The 21,610-nt window shown below is 45.7% G+C and overlaps 1 protein-coding gene across 1 annotated transcript in view; it reads right to left on the bottom strand.

Moving 5' to 3' along the window:
- ITGAV (integrin subunit alpha V) overlaps positions 1 to 21,009 on the bottom strand; it is an 87,236-nt gene extending 66,227 nt beyond the window's left edge. The window contains exons 1-2 of the mRNA XM_074967737.1: positions 20,855 to 21,009; positions 8,981 to 9,108 (exon numbers count right to left, since the gene is read on the bottom strand). Of these exons, the coding sequence (XP_074823838.1) occupies positions 8,981 to 9,108; positions 20,855 to 21,009 (283 nt within the window). The remainder of the gene's footprint in view (positions 1 to 8,980; positions 9,109 to 20,854) is intronic.
- Positions 21,010 to 21,610: the final 601 nt, after the last annotated feature.

The raw sequence follows: 21,610 nt of genomic DNA, 5'->3' as shown, positions 1-21,610 counted from the left end.
AGTTGCCAGAAAAATAATTTAATCCGCCAGGTTGTTTCTGCACATGGGTCTAAAGATTTGCATTATCACCACAATACACTGGCATACCTCATGTTAAAAGTTTCTGTGTCCAACTGAAGATGCTGCAGTGTTCCCGCTTCTTCAGCTTAAGCCAGGGGTGGGCAAACTTTTTGGCCCGAGGGCCTCATCTGGGTGGAGAAATTGTATGCAGGGCCATGAATGTAGGGCTGGGGCAGGGGATTGGGGTGCAGGAGGGAGTGCGGTGTGTTGGAAGGGGCTCAGGGCAAGAGGCTGAGGTGCAGGAGGGGTGTGGGATGCGGCAAGGGGCTCAGGGCAGGGGGTTGGGGTGAAGGAGGGGGTGCGGAGTGCGGGAGGGAGCTCAGAGGGTTGGGGGCTCAGGGCAGGGGTTCGGGGTGCAGGGTCCAGGATGGCAGCGGCACGCAGCAGGGCTAAGGCAGGCTCCCTGGCTGCCCTGGCCGTGCACCGCTCCCAAAAGCGGCCAGCATGTCCGTCAGTGGCTCCTGGGGGTGGGGTGGGGCAGGTGGCTCTGCAGCGCACTGCCCTTGCCTATGGGTACCACCCCCGAAGCTCCCATTGGCCGCGGTTCCCTGTTCCCAGCCAATGGGAGCTGCGGGGGGGCAGTGCCTGCACGTGAGGGTAGCGCATGGAACCCTTTGCCCCTACCTCCCCCAGGGGATGCAGGAATGTGGTTCTGGCTACTTCTGGGAGCAGTGCGGTGCCAGTGCAAGCAGGGAACCTGCCTTAGCCCCGCTGCACCATGGGGCTGGCAATCCCACAGGCCGGATTGAAAGCCCTGACAGGCTGGATTTGACCCATGGGCTGTAGTTTGCCCTCCCCTGCTTTAAGCAACAACATATCAAATCTGTTGAAAATATAGCAGCTGTCTGCCCACCAACACACAAGTGCACCACACGTGTGCGAGAGAGGGTTTGAGTCACATGAGAGTGGAGAGACATGCAATGTTATCAATCTTATCTATATGTGTTATCTCTCTAGATACTGAAAGTGGCTGTTGAAGGTGGGTGGATTGCAGAGTTGTCTTGTAGTTGGGGTTGCGGTGGGCTTGCCTTGGGGGGGTGGATTGCTGGTTCTTTTGCATTTCAAAAGTAGGCCATTCCCAGGCTAGGGTTACTGAGGGCTTACCACCAATTCCCAGCGGCAAAGCCTTTTCAGAGGGAACCACCAATGCAGAATTCTGGAAACTACTGATGAAGGTAACCTGGACCACATTTTCATTTTGACCTTTCTCTTCTTGCTTGTACATTCAAAGAAACTGCAGTACTTATTCTGCAGGAAATAAAGAAGCGATAACTGCCCCACTGATTTACACCCATATATAGACCTTCACAGGCAGGGAATGGCTTTTAGGAGGATCAGTAATTGCTTTAGAACAAGTGCCTTTCAGTGTCTGAAAGCAGTTTGAGCGGCAATTTTTAAAAAGCCCCAGGTGGCACAATAGCATCTAGAAATCTTCAACTCACGGGGAAGCACGCCCATTGTGTCAACCCTGAGGAGGGTGTAGTGCGTGCTTTCTTCTGGGACCAGCTCTGTACAACCCTAGTACAACCACCAGGAAGCAGTTCCTATGCAAAGGAGTTTCAAACTTGTCTAACTACAACAGTGGCTAAAAACCCTAACGTAGGCAAGGCTTCTACTGACTCCAGCTCCTAGTGAGTTTGAGAGAGAGAGAGAAAAACTTCTGTCTTTGACCCCAGAACCACTTAAGACTGAAATCTGCTTGTGTTATATACCACAGGCAGGAAAGCCATTAATTAAGTTCCATATTACCTTCATAAAATGGAATTCTCACTGGATATGAAGAATTAAATGAAGAATTTTGAAGAAACCCACTCAATTAAATGTTAGCCCATGCACAGAGAGAATGCTAAGTTTTCCATTAACAAAACAGAAAATACTCTTGGGAGTAATCTGTTTTACATTGCCATTTCCAAACTACAGTCAGGAATTAGCATTTATCCAACATATGAGAAATAAAGTAGTGATGGATGACCCTGCAAAGCTGCAGAGGTTCCACTCAGTTAACTACTCAAAATAAACAGAGAGAAATATGTACATGATGTGAGACTTAAGTCATTCCCTCCCTACCCCCCACCATATGCTGTGGAGGAATTACAAGCCTTCTCCAGTTCCCTGCATATGATCTTCTATTGAAGAGTCCCTCAGTAAATGACAATTTATGACCGTTTTTATGTTCTTAAGGAAAATCTTGGGTCAGACCAATGGTTCATCTAGCCAAGCTCTACTTTTGGCCTTCCCAGCATCCCCAGGCAACAAATTCCACAGACTGACTGTGTGTCGGGTGACCAGGTGTCCGGTTTTCAGTTGAAATGCCCAGCTGAAAAGGGACCTTGGCGGACCTTGGTTAAAAGTCTGGTTGGCGGTGCTGCAGAGCTAAGGCAGACTAGTCCCTACTTGTCCTGTCTCTGCACTGCACCCCAGAAGCCAGCAGGCCCGGCTCCTAGGCAGGGGGGTCACGGGGCGCCACGCGCTGCCCCTGCCCCAAGCACCAGCTCTGCAGTCCCACTGGCCGCGGCTCCCCACTCTTGGGAGCTGCGGGGCAGTGCCTGCAGGCGAGAGCAACATGCAGAGCCGCCTGCCGTGAATCCACCTAGGAGCTGGACCTGCTGGCAGCTTCTGGGGTGCAGCACGGAGTCAGGACAGGCAGGAAGCCTGGCTTCCCCCCCGCCACTGTGCTGCAGACCAGGAACCACCAGAGGTAAGCCCACACCCCAAGCCTGAGCCCCAACCCCCTGCCTCAGCACTGAGTCCCCCCCAACCCAGACCCCCTTGCACCCCAAATCCCTCATCTCAGCCCCACCCCAGAGCCTGCACCCCCAGACAGAGCCTTCACCCCCCTGCATCTCAAACACTTGCCCCAGCCCAGAGCCCCCTTCCACACCTTGAACCCTATTGCCCCACCCCCACAGCCTGAAGCCCCCTCCTGCACCCCAAACCCATTCATCCCCGGCCCCACCCTAGAGTCTGCACCCCCAGCCAGAGCCCTCATCCCAACCCCCTGCCCCAGCGCAGTGAAAGTGAGTGAGGGTGGGGGAGAGTGAGCCACCAAGGGAGGGGGAATGTAGTGAGTGGGGGGCAGGGCCGGACCTCAGGGAAGGGGCGGGGCTAGGGTCCTCGGTTTTGTGCAATTAGAAAGTTGGCAACCCTAACTGTGTGTTGTGTGAAGAAGTACTTCCTTATGTTTGTTTTAAAACTGCTGCCTATTAATTTCATTGAGAGCCCCCTGGTTCTTATGTTAGACTCTAGACCAGGGGTGGCCACATGTGGCTCTTCAGAAGTTAATATGCGGTTCCTTGTGTAGGCACCGACTCTGGGGCTGAAGCTACAGCCGTCAACTTTCCAATGTCCTGGGGGGTGCTCACTGCTCAACCCCTGGCTCTGCCACAGGCCCTGACCCCACTCCACCCCTTCCAGTCCTCTCCCCTGAGCCTGCCATGCCCTCGCTCCTCCCCCCCCCCTCCCCCAAGGCTCCTGCACACCACAAAACAGCTGATCAGGAGATGCGGGGAGGGAGGAGGCAGCGCTCATCAGCAGGGCAGCCGGTGGGTTGGAGGCGCTGGGAGCGGGCTGTGTGGAGCTGATGCAGGGCTGCTGAAGTATTACTGTGGCTCTTTGGCAATGTACATTGGTAAATTCTGGCTCCTTCTCAAGCTCAGGTTGGCCACCCCTGCTCTAGGGCCTCCCCATAAACTATTTTGAGGATTCTTATAGGCCCTGCTTTGGAAGACTGCTTAAAAAGGTCATAGGAAGAGAAATATAGGAACATAGAATTCTGAGGAACATCTGTTTGCAAGTGGCTGACTAAAGGGACACAGGATGAAAGAAAATGAGAATCTCCAACACAAAAATAACTATTATGGGCAAGATGCTTAGTTTAGCTTTCTCACGGATTTTATCACAAAAGGTTGTGTAACAGACTTACATCCATTAGCAACCAAACTTCACATGTACTTTACAAAGTATCTGAATAGATTTCTCCTCTAAAGAAATCAAAATGCCATCCTTGTTCCTGCCATGGGCTTTAAAAAAAAAAAAAAAAAGAAAATATGATTCTGCTTTGGCAGTCTGAAATACTGGCCTGATAATGGCAGGGAACCAGCTACAGCATTACACACTTTAAAAGAGATTGCATTGTTACAATGCATTGACTGCCCTGTTTTTTTGGAGTATAAACATACTTTTTAATCTCCCATACACAATGTGACAAATTCAGCATTTCCAGAAACACCCACATGAAATTTTAACAACTGAAAATGTATCTGAATAAAAATTCTCCTGAGCCACCATGATTCTCAACTATGAAATTCTTATCTTTAAGTTCCAGGAACCTAATGTGCCCATTACCTAAGCCAAAAATACATTAAAATACTGCTTGTTTGCCCAGTAGTACATACCGTAATAAGTAGAGACATGCATTATAGTAGTGAGGCCTTTTCCTCTACCTACTTTGCCTGGCATATGAGAAAGCCTATTGTAAATATTCAGAGCCTAAACTGATTCATTAATTGTGATCACCACAGAAGAGGCACATCTCCCTTTGCCACTTGCCCCGGAGGTGTTTTACATCAAAATGGGGATTCTGTATCTAGCAGAAATCTTTCAGCTAGCGTAGAAAGATCTATTAATTACAGAACTCAAGATTGCTAGCAGTGTCCAAGACACAACTTTAGCAGAATCCAGAAACCATAAAGCTTATCAAAGACAGAAATACAGACAAATTCTGCTCTCTTACATGGGTGTGAACAAGAGCAGATTTTGTTCCACTATCAACATTTGAAACCATATTTAAAACAAAATTCTCATCTGTTTTACTTAGACCAGCTTAAACCCCAATCCTACAATTTGAGTGGCATGACCCGGGTTCCCACCGAAGTCACTGACAATCTGCACAGAAGTCCTGCGTGGAATGGATTGCAGGATCAGGGCCTATGATTATTCATATTGAAATTATGTTACTATCCAATATACTTTACAGCATTTACAGTTTATGTTTTTTAATTACATTCAACTTGGACATTGAAACCATACTCCTTCAATTCACAGGTTCACATCATTTAAGGCCAAAAAGGACCATCTGTAGCCTGTATCAGAGGCCACCAAATTTCATCCATTTACCCCTGAATTGAGCCCAATAACTTGTGTCTGGCTAAAGTATATTTTTCTGCTTACAGCTCCAATTCAAACACAGCTTTACCTCTACTAGCAAACAGTTTACAATCAGTTTCGCTTTTTTGATCTTGCACACTAACCCAATGCAAATACAGCTACTGTACGGCAAGGGAGTGTTTAAATAAAAGTTTGCAATAAAAATACATTTTTATAATAGGTTTAAAAAAAAATTAATTTAAACTTGGGGCCCAAACTGCATAGTGTCCTTGAAAGAGAGCTACTGTGAATGTATAGAGGTATCTGAGCATCTTGGAGTAGACTACAAACATATTTCTCCTTAATCTGTTGGACAGATGCTAACTAACTAACATCCAGTGGATGAAAATGAACTACAAGATTTGAAAGAACTATGTTTAACTGAACTTTTAAAAATACAGCCTGCACAGATAGGGCTGCCATCTTGCTTTCCTTGACTAGATAGTAATATCTAACTCTTATATAGCGCTTTTCCATCAGTAGAATTCTCAAAACCTTCTTCCTACACAGGAAATTTTACTCCTTTACATCATTTATGGACTCCTACACGGATTTCTGTAATCGTGGCATACTTATCAGTCTGCTTGTAAAAATCCTATAAAATTGTATTTCAATACATCTCAGCCATACATGTCAATAACATTTATCTGCAGTGCTTAATATCAAAAATAAGTTTAATGACCAAAATATCCCCTATATTTCTCGGTATTTATAAAGCATCTAATAATGATGATATTTAAAGGGGGGGGAAAAAGAGATCCCCCAACAAAAAGTTTGTTAATCATGAACTGCTAAACGTGTGCAATTTGGTTATGCAGAGCCATTTGTACTACTGACTTAATCCAGAATACCAAATTTTCAAAAGAGATTGCTGCAATGAGGAGATGTACATGAGCGGTATTCTGGTCGACAAAGACATTTGTACAAGAGTCATTGTCTTGATTGACAAGCCTCAACTATACTAAAACCAATCTTACCCTATTCAGAAGGACTGTTCAGGGTGGTTTGCAGAAGTGTTATACTCAATGATCTGGAGTGAATATAAACCTGAGAATCTGAGTTTCTAAAGCTCATGTAACATCAGAAGTGTCAGCTGTGTTAAACATGCAGATTCCGGGTGTTCTGCTCTTAAGTCTTGTTGCCTGAATACAGCTTTGAGTACTAGTCCATCCCTTATGTGAGAGTCAGAGAATATTTTTGATATCAGGAGTATGTTTGTAAGATTTATTTGCTTAAAATATGTTTTATACTAATCTTTCAGGACTAAATTAGGTAACCACGGGTTCATATTTAAGTTTTGTCCTCCCACAACCTACACCTCTTTTACCACCTAACTTTGGACATGAGGGAAACGAGAAAAGGTTTCTTTGAGGCAAGGACCTGGGGTGAAATCCTGGCTCCACTGATGTCAATGGGAGCTTTGCCATTGACTTTGATGGCGTCAGGATTTCACCCTTGTTGTATTTGTGCTGTAAAGCACTTAGCATGCTTTAGGGCATTGTGAAATAAAGGTAAAAAGATCAGTCTTATTTCTAGATATATGTTAAGAAATATTTTGAAGAACAAATATGTGATAGACCATTATGATATGTAAAGCTAGTGCCCCAACTCTACTTTCCAGTCAAATCCAACCCCCCAATTTCATGACTCTTACCCTACCCTGTTCAGAAGCGGAAAAAAGCCTAGTAACTTGAAAATAATCGTTGTACACAGCTTTTATGCCCTAAGCAGTCTGACAAACTGACAGCCGTGTACTGAGATTTTACAGCGAAAACAACATGGTTTGTTCTCAATGAAGAAAGAGCCAAATCTTGATACAAGTTTTATACACACTATGCCAAGTACAGCTTTCAACTATTTAGAAATTAATAAACAGAACAATTTCCAGTATCGTATGCAGATTTCAGAGACTTTGGGGAGATATCTTGACAAATTAATGCAATAGAAGAGTAGCATCTTCATTGTACTGTAGTATAATTTACAAATTCTGAATAAGCATGACAACCTATCAAGCCAAAACTCACGTGCGCATACATGTACATAGATAGTACTGACAGACACATGGATGGATGGTGACCTGTAATGATCTAAATCACCAGTACTTCCTCAGGCCACATTAATATAGGTCTTGCTAATCCACACTCATGACATGCAACGGTTTTTCCACATTCTGGCCTAAAACAAGCTGTGGGAAAAAGGATTCAATACCCATGGGCTCAAGTGTAGGAACACGTGCAGTGGATTATCGCATAGCCTGCTACAGCTGGTGGAAATCACTAAGTGTAACAGAGCGTGAAGACTGAATGGAACGATAACATTGCACAGTATAATACATCACCAATATTGTTTTCCATTTCAGTACAGTGCTGACATGGGTTAAATTTCTCATTGGATACCTATTGAGAAATCCTGACAAAGATGTGAGGTAAGTGAGGTAAGTATTGTGAAATGACTGGAGTTGTAAAAACCCCACTGATTTCTGCTCATGAAAACCTTTGCTTTTGTTTCAGTTTACACCCACGGGTTTCAGTTTGAGGTTTTTGAATAACCTGAGTGGGAGCTGCACACATGTAAGTCAGGGCCGTATTTACCATGTAATGTCTTATATATTTCAGAATACAAAAGAGAAAGTATGAATGAATAACCAGGGCTGTATCAGGTTAAGCAAAAAAAATTAATAAAGAATTACTTATGATCACATAAGCTTCCAGCACACACTGAAATTCTCAATGAGAAAGAAGAGTAAGCCCTGACTAGTGAACCAAATCAAGAGAACTTGCATTCAAACTAACTCGGACCACAGCCCCGCATCTGAATCTGAACGGTCCCACACTGTCAGACATTGCTTAGGCACAGCGCTTCTCAAATGTGGCCACCAGGGGCCTTTCTTGTGGCCATGACAGCCTCCTGGGCAAGTATTGGCCTCTCCCTGTTACTCCTGGATGCACTGCCCTGCACCGCCTTGGGAGACAGGTGGTGCACAACGCTGCAGGAGCAAGGTGAGTTCTTGACCAACCTTGCGGAGGGGGTGGGTTTCAGGTTCCAGCAGCAGGGGACGGTTGGGCAGCAGGCTCCAGCAGTGGGACTTCAGGAGCCTGGTTGCAGGGCTTCGGGTGCCCTCCAGCCCTGGCTCCGGTCCCAGGCTCTCACCGCCACACGGCGGGAGATAGCCCTGGGTGTTGACCCTGGTCCTGGCCGCACAGCAGCAGGTTTCAACCTCTGGCTTCAGCTGCACAGCCCCCAGCTCTTACCAGGCAGCAGCAGGCACTGACCCCTAGCTCCGGCCCTGCAGGACACCCCCCCAAAATCACACTGGGCCTCCACTGCCTTTCCCAGCCCCACAACCATCCCTCCAGGCCTCCCTGCCTCCCCCCTTCAGGATTTAATTTGTCCTGGTGCTTGCTGAGAAAAGTGACAAACATACAAGTATCATTTTTCACCTGGGAAGCCGTGATAAATAATACTCGTTGTGAAAAGTAATATTTGTATGTTCTTTAATATGAAAAGTGATATTAAAGAGCATACAAAAATATTGCTTTTCACACCATTATTCTTATTAATGAGTCCACAAATAAAAACCTACATAAATAAATTACAATGATTTGGATGTGTACATGTCCATATTTATTTGTTTTTCCTAAAGTTAATTAAGTATTTTAGGAAAAAGTGTCAGTGTGTGTCACTCTGAGGCTACCAAAAACTTTGTTGTGAAAGCCCCCTGGCTTAGGAAATCTTACCAGGTCCATCTACTTACAGCAAGTAAATCATACTTTACCTGTGGAATCAAATATAACCGGCTGGCAGTTTTTGTTGGAATTCCAGTTACACTTGAGCACCTGGCCTCCTTCTACAATGTCAGGTTGTGTAGTGTTGGCTTTTGGAGCACCCACCAGAAGAAATATCCTGAAGTAAAAAAGAAAACAAACAGAAGGTTCAAAAGCACAGTCACTAATTAATAATAATAATCCTTAGCTCTTATACAGTGCTTTAAATGGTTATGTAACCATGGTTCTAAGACACAAACTTAGAATTTGGATCCAAACTACTTCAAGTTTCCGGGATGTTTAGATTAGGGGGGTTGTTTTGGATCCTGTGTAAATGCAAGTTAAAACAAAATTTTCACTAAAAACCAGACAGCTGAGAAAGTGTAAATAAAGATTCATGTTTAAAATATTTCCTGATGGATTCTGATTTCAAACAGACCTTTAGCTGGACAGCCTGTCCTTCCCTCCTTGCATTATTCAATCGTGTGTGTGTGTGTGTGTGTGTGTGTGTGTGTGTGTAAGTGTGTGTGTGTGTGTGTGTGTAACAGAAAGGGATGTAGTGTACCCTGGTTAACAAACAAACAAAAACAAAAAATAGTCTGGCATCACATCTAGTTCATTTCATACCTAAAAGCAATTCAAGGCAGATAGTCAAAGGCCAACCTTGATAAAAATCTGGGATTTTTCATCTTACAATATGCTTACTGGTAAATCAGCTTAGTAGTAGCAAAACTTTTTTTTTTTTTTAAATTAGGACCTCCAAGAACCCCAGCTGATGTCAACCACACATTTGCATATTTGGCATATGACTGAGTCTTTATTGAAACCCATCAAAACAAACCCTTTTCTCTCTCACATCCATTCTAATTTTTAAAATCTTCATGTGTATTTAGATTTGCATTCTGCTCAGTGGCTGCTGTGACATAAGGCTGTGAGAACTTGCAGACTGCAAAAATCTATTTATATATATTCAGATTGGGAGTGACAAAAAGAGAGAGAAACCAATTCAACTCAAGATTATTACATCTTTCAGAAACTTGGACAATTCCGTGAACCATGTTTGACTAATCAGCACTTTCTTTAGGGTCTGAATCTGAAACACAGTGTGGATATATAATAAGAAGAGGCAATTACGAAGCACTACTGTATTATTTCCATTTTATACTGAATACTCTGACACTGTTCCCCCCTTTAAAGCCACGGATGACCATTTTCCTCAAATACTTTTTAAAATGCAGACAGTGAGTAAAAGTGCTACTACCAATGCAGAGAGGAATGCTTAATAAAACATAGAATCACAGAACCATAGGGTTAGAAAAGACCTCAAAGGGCATCTAGTCTAACCCCTGCCAAGATGTAGGATTTGTTGTATCTAAAACCATCCAAGACAGATGGTTATCTAGCCTCCTTTTGAAAACCTCCAGTGAAGGAGCTTCCATGACCTCCCTAGGCAGTTTGTTCTATTGTCCTACTGTCCTTACAGTTAGGAAGTCTTTCCCTGAGATTTAATCTTAATCTGCTATGCTGTAGTCTGAACCCACTGTCTCTTGTCCTACCCTCTGTGGCAAGAGAACAACTTTTCTCCATCTTTTTTATGGCAGCCTTTTAAGTGTTTGAAGACCACTATCATGTCCCCCCTTAATCTCCTCATTTCAAAACTAAATATACCCAGTTCCTTCAGCCTTTGCTCATATGGTTGCATTCCATCTCTTTGATCATCTTTGTCGCTCACCTCTGGATCCTTTCCAGTTTCTCTACATCCTTTCTAAATATTGGCGACCAAAACTGGACACAGTACTCCAGCTGAGACCAAACCGGCACTAAGTAGAACGACTTACATGCTATGCCTCTGTTAATGCAACCTAAAATTGCATTTGCTTTTTTTTGCAACTGCATCGTATTGCTGACTATTGAGGCTGTGATCCTTTTCAACTCCCAGATCCTTTTCAGCAGTGCTGCCGCCCAGGCAGTTAACTCCCATTCTGTATTTGTGCATTTGTGTTTTCTTCCCTAAGTGTCACCATCATGTTCCCATTACGCCTCTGGCATTTAGGGCAGCGATGAAGCTCATCCACTCCTGTCTGTTTTTGGCAAGTCTTTCAGTGGTTCCTCAGCTGTGCCCCAGGTTTTCAGCTCGGCTTCCACAGCTCTCCGCCATGTTGTTTTTGGGCGGCCTCGTTTTCGCTTGCCTTCAGGTGTCCATCTTATTGCTACTCTGATGATGGAATCAATTTCCAGGTGATGCATGTGACCGATCCATCTCCAATGCCTCCTGGCAATGATGATGCTCAGATCCTCTTGGCTGCACTGTGTCAATAAATCTGGGTTTGAGATTGTTCTGGGCCAAAAGATATGGAGGATTTTTCTGAGGCAGGTTGTATGGAATGAAAACAGTTTGGACATGTCATACTTTCTCATTCCCCAGCATTCTGCACTATAAAGTAGTGCTGAAAGTACACCGCTCTTATAAATCTTGAGTTGGTTTTGGTGTTGTATTTTGATGATTTCCAGACTGTATTTAAGCTCCTGAAGGTGTTTCTGGCTTTACTGATTTTGTACCGGATGTCCTGGCTTTTTCCACCGTCCTGGCTGATGGTGCTGCCCAAGTATGTGAATGTTTCTACATTGGTGAGCACATAATCCTCTATCCATACTGGTGATGGTGAGGCAATATTAAAGGTCATGATAGCTGTCTAACTGCAGTTGATTCTCAGTCCAATTTGCTGGCTGAATGTGTCAAGTCGAATTGTTTCTTCTTGTATATGGTGTTGGGTATGTGATAGGAGAGTGACATCATCTGTGAAGTCCAGGTCTTCAAGGAATGAGAAGAGTGTCCATTTAATGCCTCTTGGCATGTGTTCTGTTGTACGCTGCATTACCCAGTCGATGGCAATGCTGAAGAAGATTGCAGACATGACACACCCCTGCCATACATGTTTTGACTTCAAAACTGAGCTCACTGTGATCAATACTGCATGTAAAGCTGTCCTCTAGTGTCTGTCCCTAAGTGTAGCACCTTACATTTGTCTTTGTTGAATTTCATTGTCATCTATAGCCTAGTTCTCCAATTTATCAAGATCCCTTTGAATTTTAGCCCTATCCTCCAAAGTGTTTTCAAACACCCTCCCCACAGCCATCTTTGTGTCATTTGCAAATTTGATCAATATACTCTCTAGTCATACACCAGGTCATTAATAAATATATTAAACACCAGACCTAGAACAGATCCCTGTGGAACCCCACTTGAGACCTCCCTCCAATCTGACATCATTCCATTTATAGTTACTCTTTGTTTGCTGCTACCCAATTATGTATCCACTTATTGGTAGTTCCACAGAGCATGCATTTCTCCAGCTTACTTATCAGACTGTCACGTGGGACTGTGCCAAAAGCCTTGCTAAAGTCCAAGTATATTAGGTCCACAGTATTCCCCCTACCCACCAAACCAGTTACTCTGTCAAAGAAGGATATCCAGCTGGTTTGGCATGATTTGTTTTTAGTAAACCCATGTTGGCTGTGAGTGATTACCCCTTCATCCTCCAAGTATTCCCGAATTGTATGTTTTATACATTGCTCTAGTAGCTTACCAGGTATCAAGGTCATGCTGACTGGTCTATACTTCCCCTGCTTCTCCTTTTTAAAGATGGGCACTACGTTAGCCCTTCTCCAGTCTTCCAGGATTTCTCCTGTCATCCATGAATTTGCAAATATTATTGCCAGTGATGCCAAGATTTCTTCACCTAATGCCTTCAGCACCCAAGGGTGAATATCATCAGGCCCCTCTGACTTGAATTCATTCAAATTAGACAGAACATCTCTGATGTGTTCTTCACTTATCCTGATCTGCATCCCTTCCCCTTTACTGTCTATGGTAACTTCACCAGTCATCCGGTCACATATTATTTTTGTGAGAAGACTGATGGAAAGTAGGCATGGAGCAGCTCTGCTTTCCTATTGTTTATGTCAAATATGTATTTGTCAGAGCCAGAGACTCCAGCCAGTAGTGGCAGAAGCAGCCAAAGCAGGGTCTGCTGCACTGGTGGGAGGAGGTAAAATGGGGCAAGCTGGGGCAATCCCTCCTTCCACACCACCTGGACACAGAACTGTGCAGGGGAGACCATATAAACACAATGAGGACCCTAGGACCCCGGAAACATCGCCTCCCTCCTTATCTGCTCATGTGGGCTCCATATTTAGAGAACCTTCAACACTTTGGAGTGGACTTTTTCTGCCCTATGCTGATTGGCTGTTTGTTCCAGCTCTCCCCTGTCCTCACTGGGTATGTCCTGTTGTATAGCCACGGCTAGCCTAGGACAGCTGACTGTAGCTTGTGGGGCTCAGGCTAAAGGGCTAAAAATCATGGTGTAGATATTCAGGCTTGGGCTGGAGCCCAAGCTCTGGGACCCTTCATCCTTGCAGGTCCCTGCTCTGTACCCTTCATCCCTCTTCTCTTCCCTTTCCATTTACCTCATCCCCTCCTAACTAAAGGAGGGGAAAAATTGTGGAACCAACATGCTCTTTGCTGTCATCACATTGTTTGCTCCGCTTATGTGTTCTACCCCTTCCCTCACCCTGTGTCTGTCTAGTCTATTTAGATTGTAAGCTCTTCAGGACAGAGACTGTCTATTACACTGTGTTTGTACAGAGCCAAACACAATGGGACCCCTTTGTTGGTTGGCCCTTACGTACAAGCAAAATTAATGTGTTAAATAAGAAAAGAATACTTCTAGCAAAAGGAAGAGAAAAGACAGCACACCCAGTGTATCTCACCCCTAGAAACTCATAAGAACATACTATGTTATAGGATCCCCCTGTCTATGCTAGGAATATTTTCAGATAGATTTTAAAACCAGAGAGAGCCATAACAGAGACCTGGTTTTAGACAGCTTTAGATAGCATGGCTTGTTTAAACAGAGTCAGTCTTAAAACTGATTCAGTGAAACTGATTCAGATAGCCATAGTGTAAGGCTGGCAAATTAGTTACCTAACCAACTTCAACACTGGTTAGAAAATATCCCCTGTGTAGACACACCCAGGTTTCTTAATCTTCTCTACATTTCAGCTGCTGCTTTCTAAACTGTCACTTAAGCAATTCTTAGTGCACTTACCAAAGTGAAGCAAGGGTGCACCAGATTTTTAGCTGGGGTAAATCAGTATAGTCAAGGGAGCTACGTAACTTATACTAGCTGAGGATCTGGCTCACTGTTTTGAAATCAGTCAGAATGATTCCTGAACAGCTAGTCATGTTACAAGTGAATCCCAAAAATTTAAGGCCTGATCCAAAGCCCAGTGAAGTCAATGAGATTCTGTTTTTAATGTTGCTGGTTTTCATGCAGGGATGGTAGTACTGGTGGTGGCAGTCAGAAATGAAACAAAAAGGTACTTGATGTAGTCAAGACAAAGGAGTACTTGTTTCAATGCAATATGCAGTGCACCACGGGTAGGTATCCCAGTGTGCAACTCACTACTGTCCACCAGTGCACTGTCTTTTGGAAAGTTTTAGCAATGCATGGTGGGGTCAAAACTAGTCGTGCCTCCAGGTCAAGTTCCCATCATGCAACTTTCTCCAACCCATAATGCCATCGCTATTCCATAATTTTTGTTCCTATTTTGAAAATCCCATGAACTTGCAAGGGACTTGTCAGTCTGTCATCTCTGACGGAAGCATGGAGCCGGCACAGCTCTGAACTATTGTCATGAGCATTGCAACCACGGGACACATGATACTCCGGTATCTGCAGAGCCTCAAGAAGAGCCACGGAGAACGTGATGATTCTCTGGAGAAAAGACTGCAGTGGGACATAGTGAGAACCAATTCAAGATTGTTGGTGGTGTTCACAGAGCAGCTGCAAATGGTGGAGTGCCAGTTCTAAGCCTGAGAAACGAGCACTGACTGGTGGGATGGCATTGTTATGTAGGCTGAGGATGATGAGCAGTGGCTGCAGAACTTTTGGATTCGCAAGGCCACATTCCTGGATCTGTGTGCTGATCCCCCCACAGCCCTCCAGTGTAGGGACACCAGAGTGAGAGATGCACTGACAGTGGAAAATCAAGTGGCATTCACACTGTGGAAACTTGCAGTGCTGGATTGCTACCAGTCAATGAGAAATCATTTTGGAGTGGGAAAATCCACTGTGGAGAGCCATTGTCAGACAAGTGTGCAGGGCCATTAATCATCTCCTGGTACACAGGGCTGTGACTCTTGGCAGCTTGCAGGGCCCAGTAGATGGATTTGCAGCAATAGGGTTCCCAAACTGCAGGGGCAATAGAGGGCACACATATCCCTACTCTGGCACCAGACTGCCTTGCCACAGAGTACATCAACAGAAAGGGCTACTTTTCTGCAAGAACTGGTAGATCACTGAGGATTCTTCACAGACTTCAATGTGGTCTGGTCAGGGAAGGTGCATGATGCTCACATCTTTAAGAACAGAGGGCTGTTCTGAAAGCTGCAAGCAAGGACTTTCTTTCCCAACAGGCAGACTACTATTGGAAACACTGAAATGCCAACAGTGATCCTGGGGGACCCAGCCTTCCCCTGCCTTACGAAGCCTTCCACCGACCACCCTGACAGATTCAACTACCAGCATAGTATCTGTGAAGCAAAGGGGGAAGAGTTGTTGCCAGCATGTAGGGCAGAGATAGAGCAGCTGTCTGCTGAGTTTGAATAGCCAGACACAGGGGCTATCAGAAGAGCTGATCATGGAGATATAGGAGCTATATCAGCGAAGCTCTGGAAGAGCACTTTAACAGAGAGCCACAGTAAGACACTGTGGTGTTCTGTGTTCTACATGGCTCTGCAGTTTGGGGACCTGTTACGAATTGTGCAATGTTTGATGCACATCTACGATCATAAAACCGGCAATGCACCTACTAATTTTGTGATGCTTGCTGTACATTTATGATTGACAGACACAACGTCACAATGATCCTATGAGTCGTGTCACAGTTTACAATAAAAACTAAGTGGGTGCTCTCATTGTCGCCAGGCACTCTGCAGCATATGTTCAGAATTAATGAAGATGAATTATTTTCCAAACAATAAAGTTTTATCGAGTAACAAAAAATGCTGCTAAAATTATGTGCAAGTTAAAAATAAACACATTAAAGCCTTAATAAATTTATGAAGAGGAGCTTAAAAAAGCTAGGTCAAGTAAAGAGTTGGTGACCCCCAAAAAACCAAAAACCACATTCTACGTAGCAACAATAAAAAAGGCTACGAGATCAATGATCCATGTCACAAGTTTGGCAGAAATCGTATACAGGAAAAGCTGTGTTATCCAGCACTTTACCAACCAGAAAGCTCTATAAACCAGCATTTCTGATCTTCCCTACCTGGCTCAGTGTGGCTCCCCGGAAGTGGTGACATGTCCCCGCTACTCCTAGGTGGAGGGACAGCAACAGGGGCTCCATGCACTGCCCCCGTCCGATGGGCAGAGGCAGCACACACAGCCGCCCAGCCACACCTCTGCCTAGGAGAGCAGGGACATGTCACCACTTGCAGGGAGCCGCCTGAGGTGAGCGCTGCCAGAATATGACACCCCGCGGCCCCTCCTGTGCCCCAACCCCCCCAGCCCTGAGCCCCCTCCCACACCCAAACTCCCTCCTTCTTAGTTAACCGGAATTTGACTTACCAGCAAACCCCCCACCCCCACCCCCATTCCCCCAACATGCCAGATAACAAAGCTTTTATTGTAACATGATCCAATGTTGATGTCACTAAATGCCTTTTCCTAATATAATGAAAAACAGTTTTCTGGGATTTCTGCACAATGGTCCGCTGAAGATACCATGTAGTTTGTTGTTCACTGCTTATTTTCTCTCACACACAGTGGTTGGACCAAATGGGCAAGCTATGTTTTCACATACATTGTCAAGCTTCTGCGTACCACAAAGGAAGAATCATGGATCTGATCCTGCACCACTGAAGTCAATGAGAGTTTTGCTATTTAGCCACAAGCATGCAGTGGGGATAAAGAGAAGGCTAACTGTTCAGTGTGTGACACAGGAATATTTTGTACACAAGGGACAAGCTTAAAGATTTATAATCAGCTTTTTGGAGGGGACTAAGGTTTATAATTTGTGCTTCATTCCATTCTTGACGTTAAATTTTCTGGACATTAAACTTCGCAGCTCCCATTGGCCAGGACTAGCGCTCTGGGTGGAGGCAACGCACAGAACTGCCTGGCCAGTCCTCCGTCTAGCAGCTGAGCGAGGGGGATGTCACAGCTTCCAGGGATGTCACCGCTTCCGGGGAAAACCCCCAGGTAAGTGCTGCCCAGAGCCCGCCTCACCCCATCCCATGCCGCAACCCCCTGCCCCACCCAAACTCTGCTGCTTCTGGGAGGGGGAGGCACGGAGCCAGGTAGGAAGCCTGCCGGCCCTGCCAACCACCCCCCAGCACCAGGAGGGGTCCCGGGCCGCATGCCACCACCCGCATGCCCCCAGCATCAGCAGAGATACCAGGCTGCACGCCACTGCCCATGCATCCCAGCACCAGCGGCGGTCCCAGGCCGTGTGCTGCCACCCATGACCCCCCCCCCCAACACCAGTGGGGGGCCCAGGCCGAACCCCAAACCCGCTCAGAGCCAGTGGGGGACCCAGGCCACCCTACCCCAGCGCCCGCGGGGACCCCGAGCAGCCCCCTGCCAAGCAGCCAGGCTGCCCTCCCCCAACACCCACAGGGGCCCAAGGAAGCTCCCCGCCAAGTTTTATTCACTGGTATTTTTAGTAAAAGTCAATGACAGGTTGCGGGCTGTGAATTTTTCTTTACTGCCTGTGACCTATCCATGACTTTTACTAAAAATACCTGACACTAAAATATAGCCTTAATTATGATCACTGCTTTGTATGTATGCAATCTGGTGTAAATATCACGAAGTTGATATTTCAGAATGTGTCTCTCTTTCACAGCAAATATATACATTTATGAAATATGCAATACAGCTAATGATTCTGCAAACACCTGAACCGGTCCATTGTATAAAATGTAGGGTAGCACATAAAACCTTGATCCTGCAGAGTTATACATATTCTTAACTTTAAGGGCATTAACAGTGAATAATTTCATTGAATGGGACATGCTTAAAGTTAAACAGATAGTAAATCTGCAGTATTGAGGCTTAATTTTGTAGGGTAAGCACACAAGATACATATTTTGACTGCATAAAGATATAAAAAAATTAAACAGGTACTGTTCAAAAACAAAACAAAAACAGTCTCTCTCATTTGGCTGGTCATCTGGAAAATGCCAGTACTCTAAGGATTAAAAGCAAACAAACACTATAGTAAACCAAAAAGAAAAGGAGTACTTGTGGCACCTTAGAGACTAACCAATTTATCTGAGCATAAGCTTTCGTGAGCTACAGCTCACTTCATCGGATGCATACTGTGGAAAATACAGAAGATGTTTTTATACACCCAGACCATGAAAAATGGGTGTTTATCACTACAAAAGGTTTTCTCCAGCAGGAGAGTGGGATGGGGGAAAAGAAAACCTTTTGTAGTGATAAACACCCATTTTTCATGGTCTGTGTGTATAAAAACATCTTCTGTATTTTCCACAGTATGCATCCAATGAAGTGAGCTGTAGCTCACGAAAGCTTATGCTCAGATAAATTGGTTAGTCTCTAAGGTGCCACAAGTACTCCTTTTTGCGAATACAGACTAACACGGCTGTTACTCTGAAACCTATAGTAAACCAAGACCGTTTACAATAAGGCATTAAGAGGTCTCTCTGACTCCCATTAAAATCAATGGGAAAATCCCCCATAATTGACTTCAATGGGAGTTGGATCAGACCTTTAGTGCCAGAAAACAATAGGAGTGTCTCATTTGTTTACGTATTTACTATTGTTACTCAAGATATACAACCAAAAGATAATAGTATCAAACTTGCAGAATGAAGACAGCACAAAAAAATGTTGCAACCTTTACAAGTTAAGGCAGGGTGACTTCTATTTAACTGGAGGAACAAAGAATGCAAACAAGACTGATGCTTTGCAAAAAGTGTTACTCAATATTTATATAATTTTATAAACAAATTCTAGCTGTTAAAACCAAGAGAGGACTAGAAAAATCACCCCATATGTCAGATGTATGCAAGTCTTCTACATCTAAAGTTGATTTTTGGAGGGGTGGGAAGGGCACAAAAAGGGAGAACTATAACATGTATCCCACCTAAAACAGACAGAGTATTATAATACTCTAATTTGAGAGTTGATAGAAGAACTATGGAACACTTTTGTGAATCACCCACTACATCATTCTGAATCCTTATTTTAAGGTGCCAATTAAAATCGGACCGCATCGTCCTCAAATCTCACACCTTCAAGAAGAGCACACGAACAATAACAAAATCTCTACAGCACTTTTGATCCTTTAGAACCCTCAGATACTTCTCAAAATTCAGAGATATACCATTGAAATATCTCCACCTTTTCAAAGGGCTATATCAATGGAGTCAAACAGCTTCATACACAAGATTGGAGTGGGAAACAGATATTCTGATTACACTGATAAAGTCAGCAGAAAAAAAATCCTATATTTTTGTTACCTGCCAGGGGAGCGACTTGGGCAGATTTTTAAAACAGGATACTCAGTGTATTGTATGCAACAACGCAAATACAAATCTGTGCCTAGATTTGCATACATAATATTTACCATGATTACGACAGTCTTGCAATACTGTTAAGAAAATTTTCCAGCCCAAGCACATAGTCTATTCCCCTGCCCGTAACTCTGATGATGAGTATGAAGAACTATATATTTTGCACACCAGTTTTAAAACAAAAGTGACCTGTCCTATATTTGCAGGGAGTAGCATTTTGTATACCCAGTTTGCACAGACAAAGCATACACAGGCACACATAAAAGGATGGATCTGTTTTTAAAAATGGCCCTTAGTGCCCACACAATACAATTTTTATGGTCTCATTCAAAAGCCAAGCCAAGATTGAACTGCACAAGATTAGGTTTGGGCCTAATGAAATCAGTGGAAGTCATTTTGTTTCAAGTGGGCTTTAGATCAGTATACCCTGGAAGAATGAAGGGATGATTCCATCCACCTGGGATTTAAACCTATTGTTTCAGGGTGTGGATATATTTAAATCCTTAATGTTAGGCCATTTAGCCATCCCCCTCAAAGCAAACAGGCCAGCACTAATGCCTGCCATCCGCTTTCTTCTGAAAGGCTTAATACAGAGAACTTGGTTGATTTTCTCCCAAACAAAAAATAAGCTACAGTAGCAATTTAGATGCTTAGGTAGCCTCCTTTTAGCTCGGTTCTTATTATTGTGTGAACTTCTGAATTACTTTTCCGGCTGAAAAAGTTCTTTGCCACTGCTGATAATGGATCAGAGTTTCAAAACCAGAGTTTCCTTTAGCCACCCAGTTATGACTTCCACAGCCAAAAGCCACTCACCCAACGTCCTCACTCTTTCATAGAAAGCGACCCTCAACACTATACGCTTGGGATGCATCTCTTCAATCTCAAAACCACAGTGCGAGGGGACGAGAGAGGGGACAGAGCCAGGAAAGAAATCAAATGCCTGGAGAGCCGAGCTAGAGTAGAGCAGGATGTTCGCCCGCTTCGGGGGCCGGGGAAGAGGACGGGACGGGAGGCTTTGTTCATTTCACGATTCTCCCGGCCCTCCAAGGGTGACCAGACGTGCTGATCTGACAGGCGCAGTCCCGATAGCCGGGGCTTTGTCTTATATAGACGCCTATGAGCTCCCTACCCGCGTCCTGATTGTTCACACCTGCTAGCCCCCGACCACCAGGGGCCACAGCCCCCCTGGGGACTCACGCGGCCCTGGAGACGCCAAAGGGGACCCAGGCTGCAACACCCCGCCAGCAGCGTGCGGACCCCCGCCCCAGATACGTACGAGGAGGCGTCCGGGGCGAAGAAATCCACGGCGAAGCCGAAGTAACTCCCCTCCGAGCCGGAGTACACAGCCGGGCGCTCCACGTCCAGATTGAAGGCGCCGCCGAGCGCCAGCCAGCGGCCCAGGAGCAGCAGCAGGCGGCAGAGGCGAGCCATGGCCGGTGCCCCGGCGCCTGGCGATGCCCAGCGGATGCCCGAGCGCCCGCCGGCCCCAGCAGCCCGAAGCGGATCCCGCGGGCGGAGGGACGCCTGGCAGGGCCCGCTGCCGGCAGGGACCGAGGCGCGGGACGGGGGCGCGGGGCGGCGCAGGGCTCCGCGGCCGGGTCGCTTCCTTTTCGGTTGTGTTCCCCGAGCGACTCTCCCCGGCCACTGGGGCGGGCGAGGCTCCGCCTCTGCCCGGCGGCCAACGCGCCGCCCCACGCCGGGGCGGGGGGAGCCGCATCCTGTGGCGCTGGGGCAGGAGGGAGGAGCGTCCGGCCGAGGCGGGGACCGGACAGGGGCGGCGGCGGCCATGAGGGCGGGTGCTCGCTTCGCTCCGCGCACCCCCTCCGCCCCCCGCCGGCCGGGGAGAGGAGCCCGCAGGGGGCACCTGCTGGGCTGCTCGTGCGCCGGGCCTGGGGCGCCCCTCTCTGAGCGCCAGGCCCCGGGGCGGCAGGAGGTCGCGTAGGACACTTAGGTCGCCAGTCTAAGGTGCAAAAAAAAAAAAAAAAAAAAAAAACCTGGGACGTCCAGGATGCTTCTGATCCCAGAAATCCAG

The sequence above is a fragment of the Natator depressus genome, chromosome 11 (genome assembly GCF_965152275.1).
Source record: "Natator depressus isolate rNatDep1 chromosome 11, rNatDep2.hap1, whole genome shotgun sequence".
Taxonomy (NCBI): Eukaryota; Metazoa; Chordata; order Testudines; family Cheloniidae; genus Natator; species Natator depressus.
Note: the sequence above shows the minus strand (reverse complement) of the source record. Positions and strands in the feature narration are given on the sequence as shown.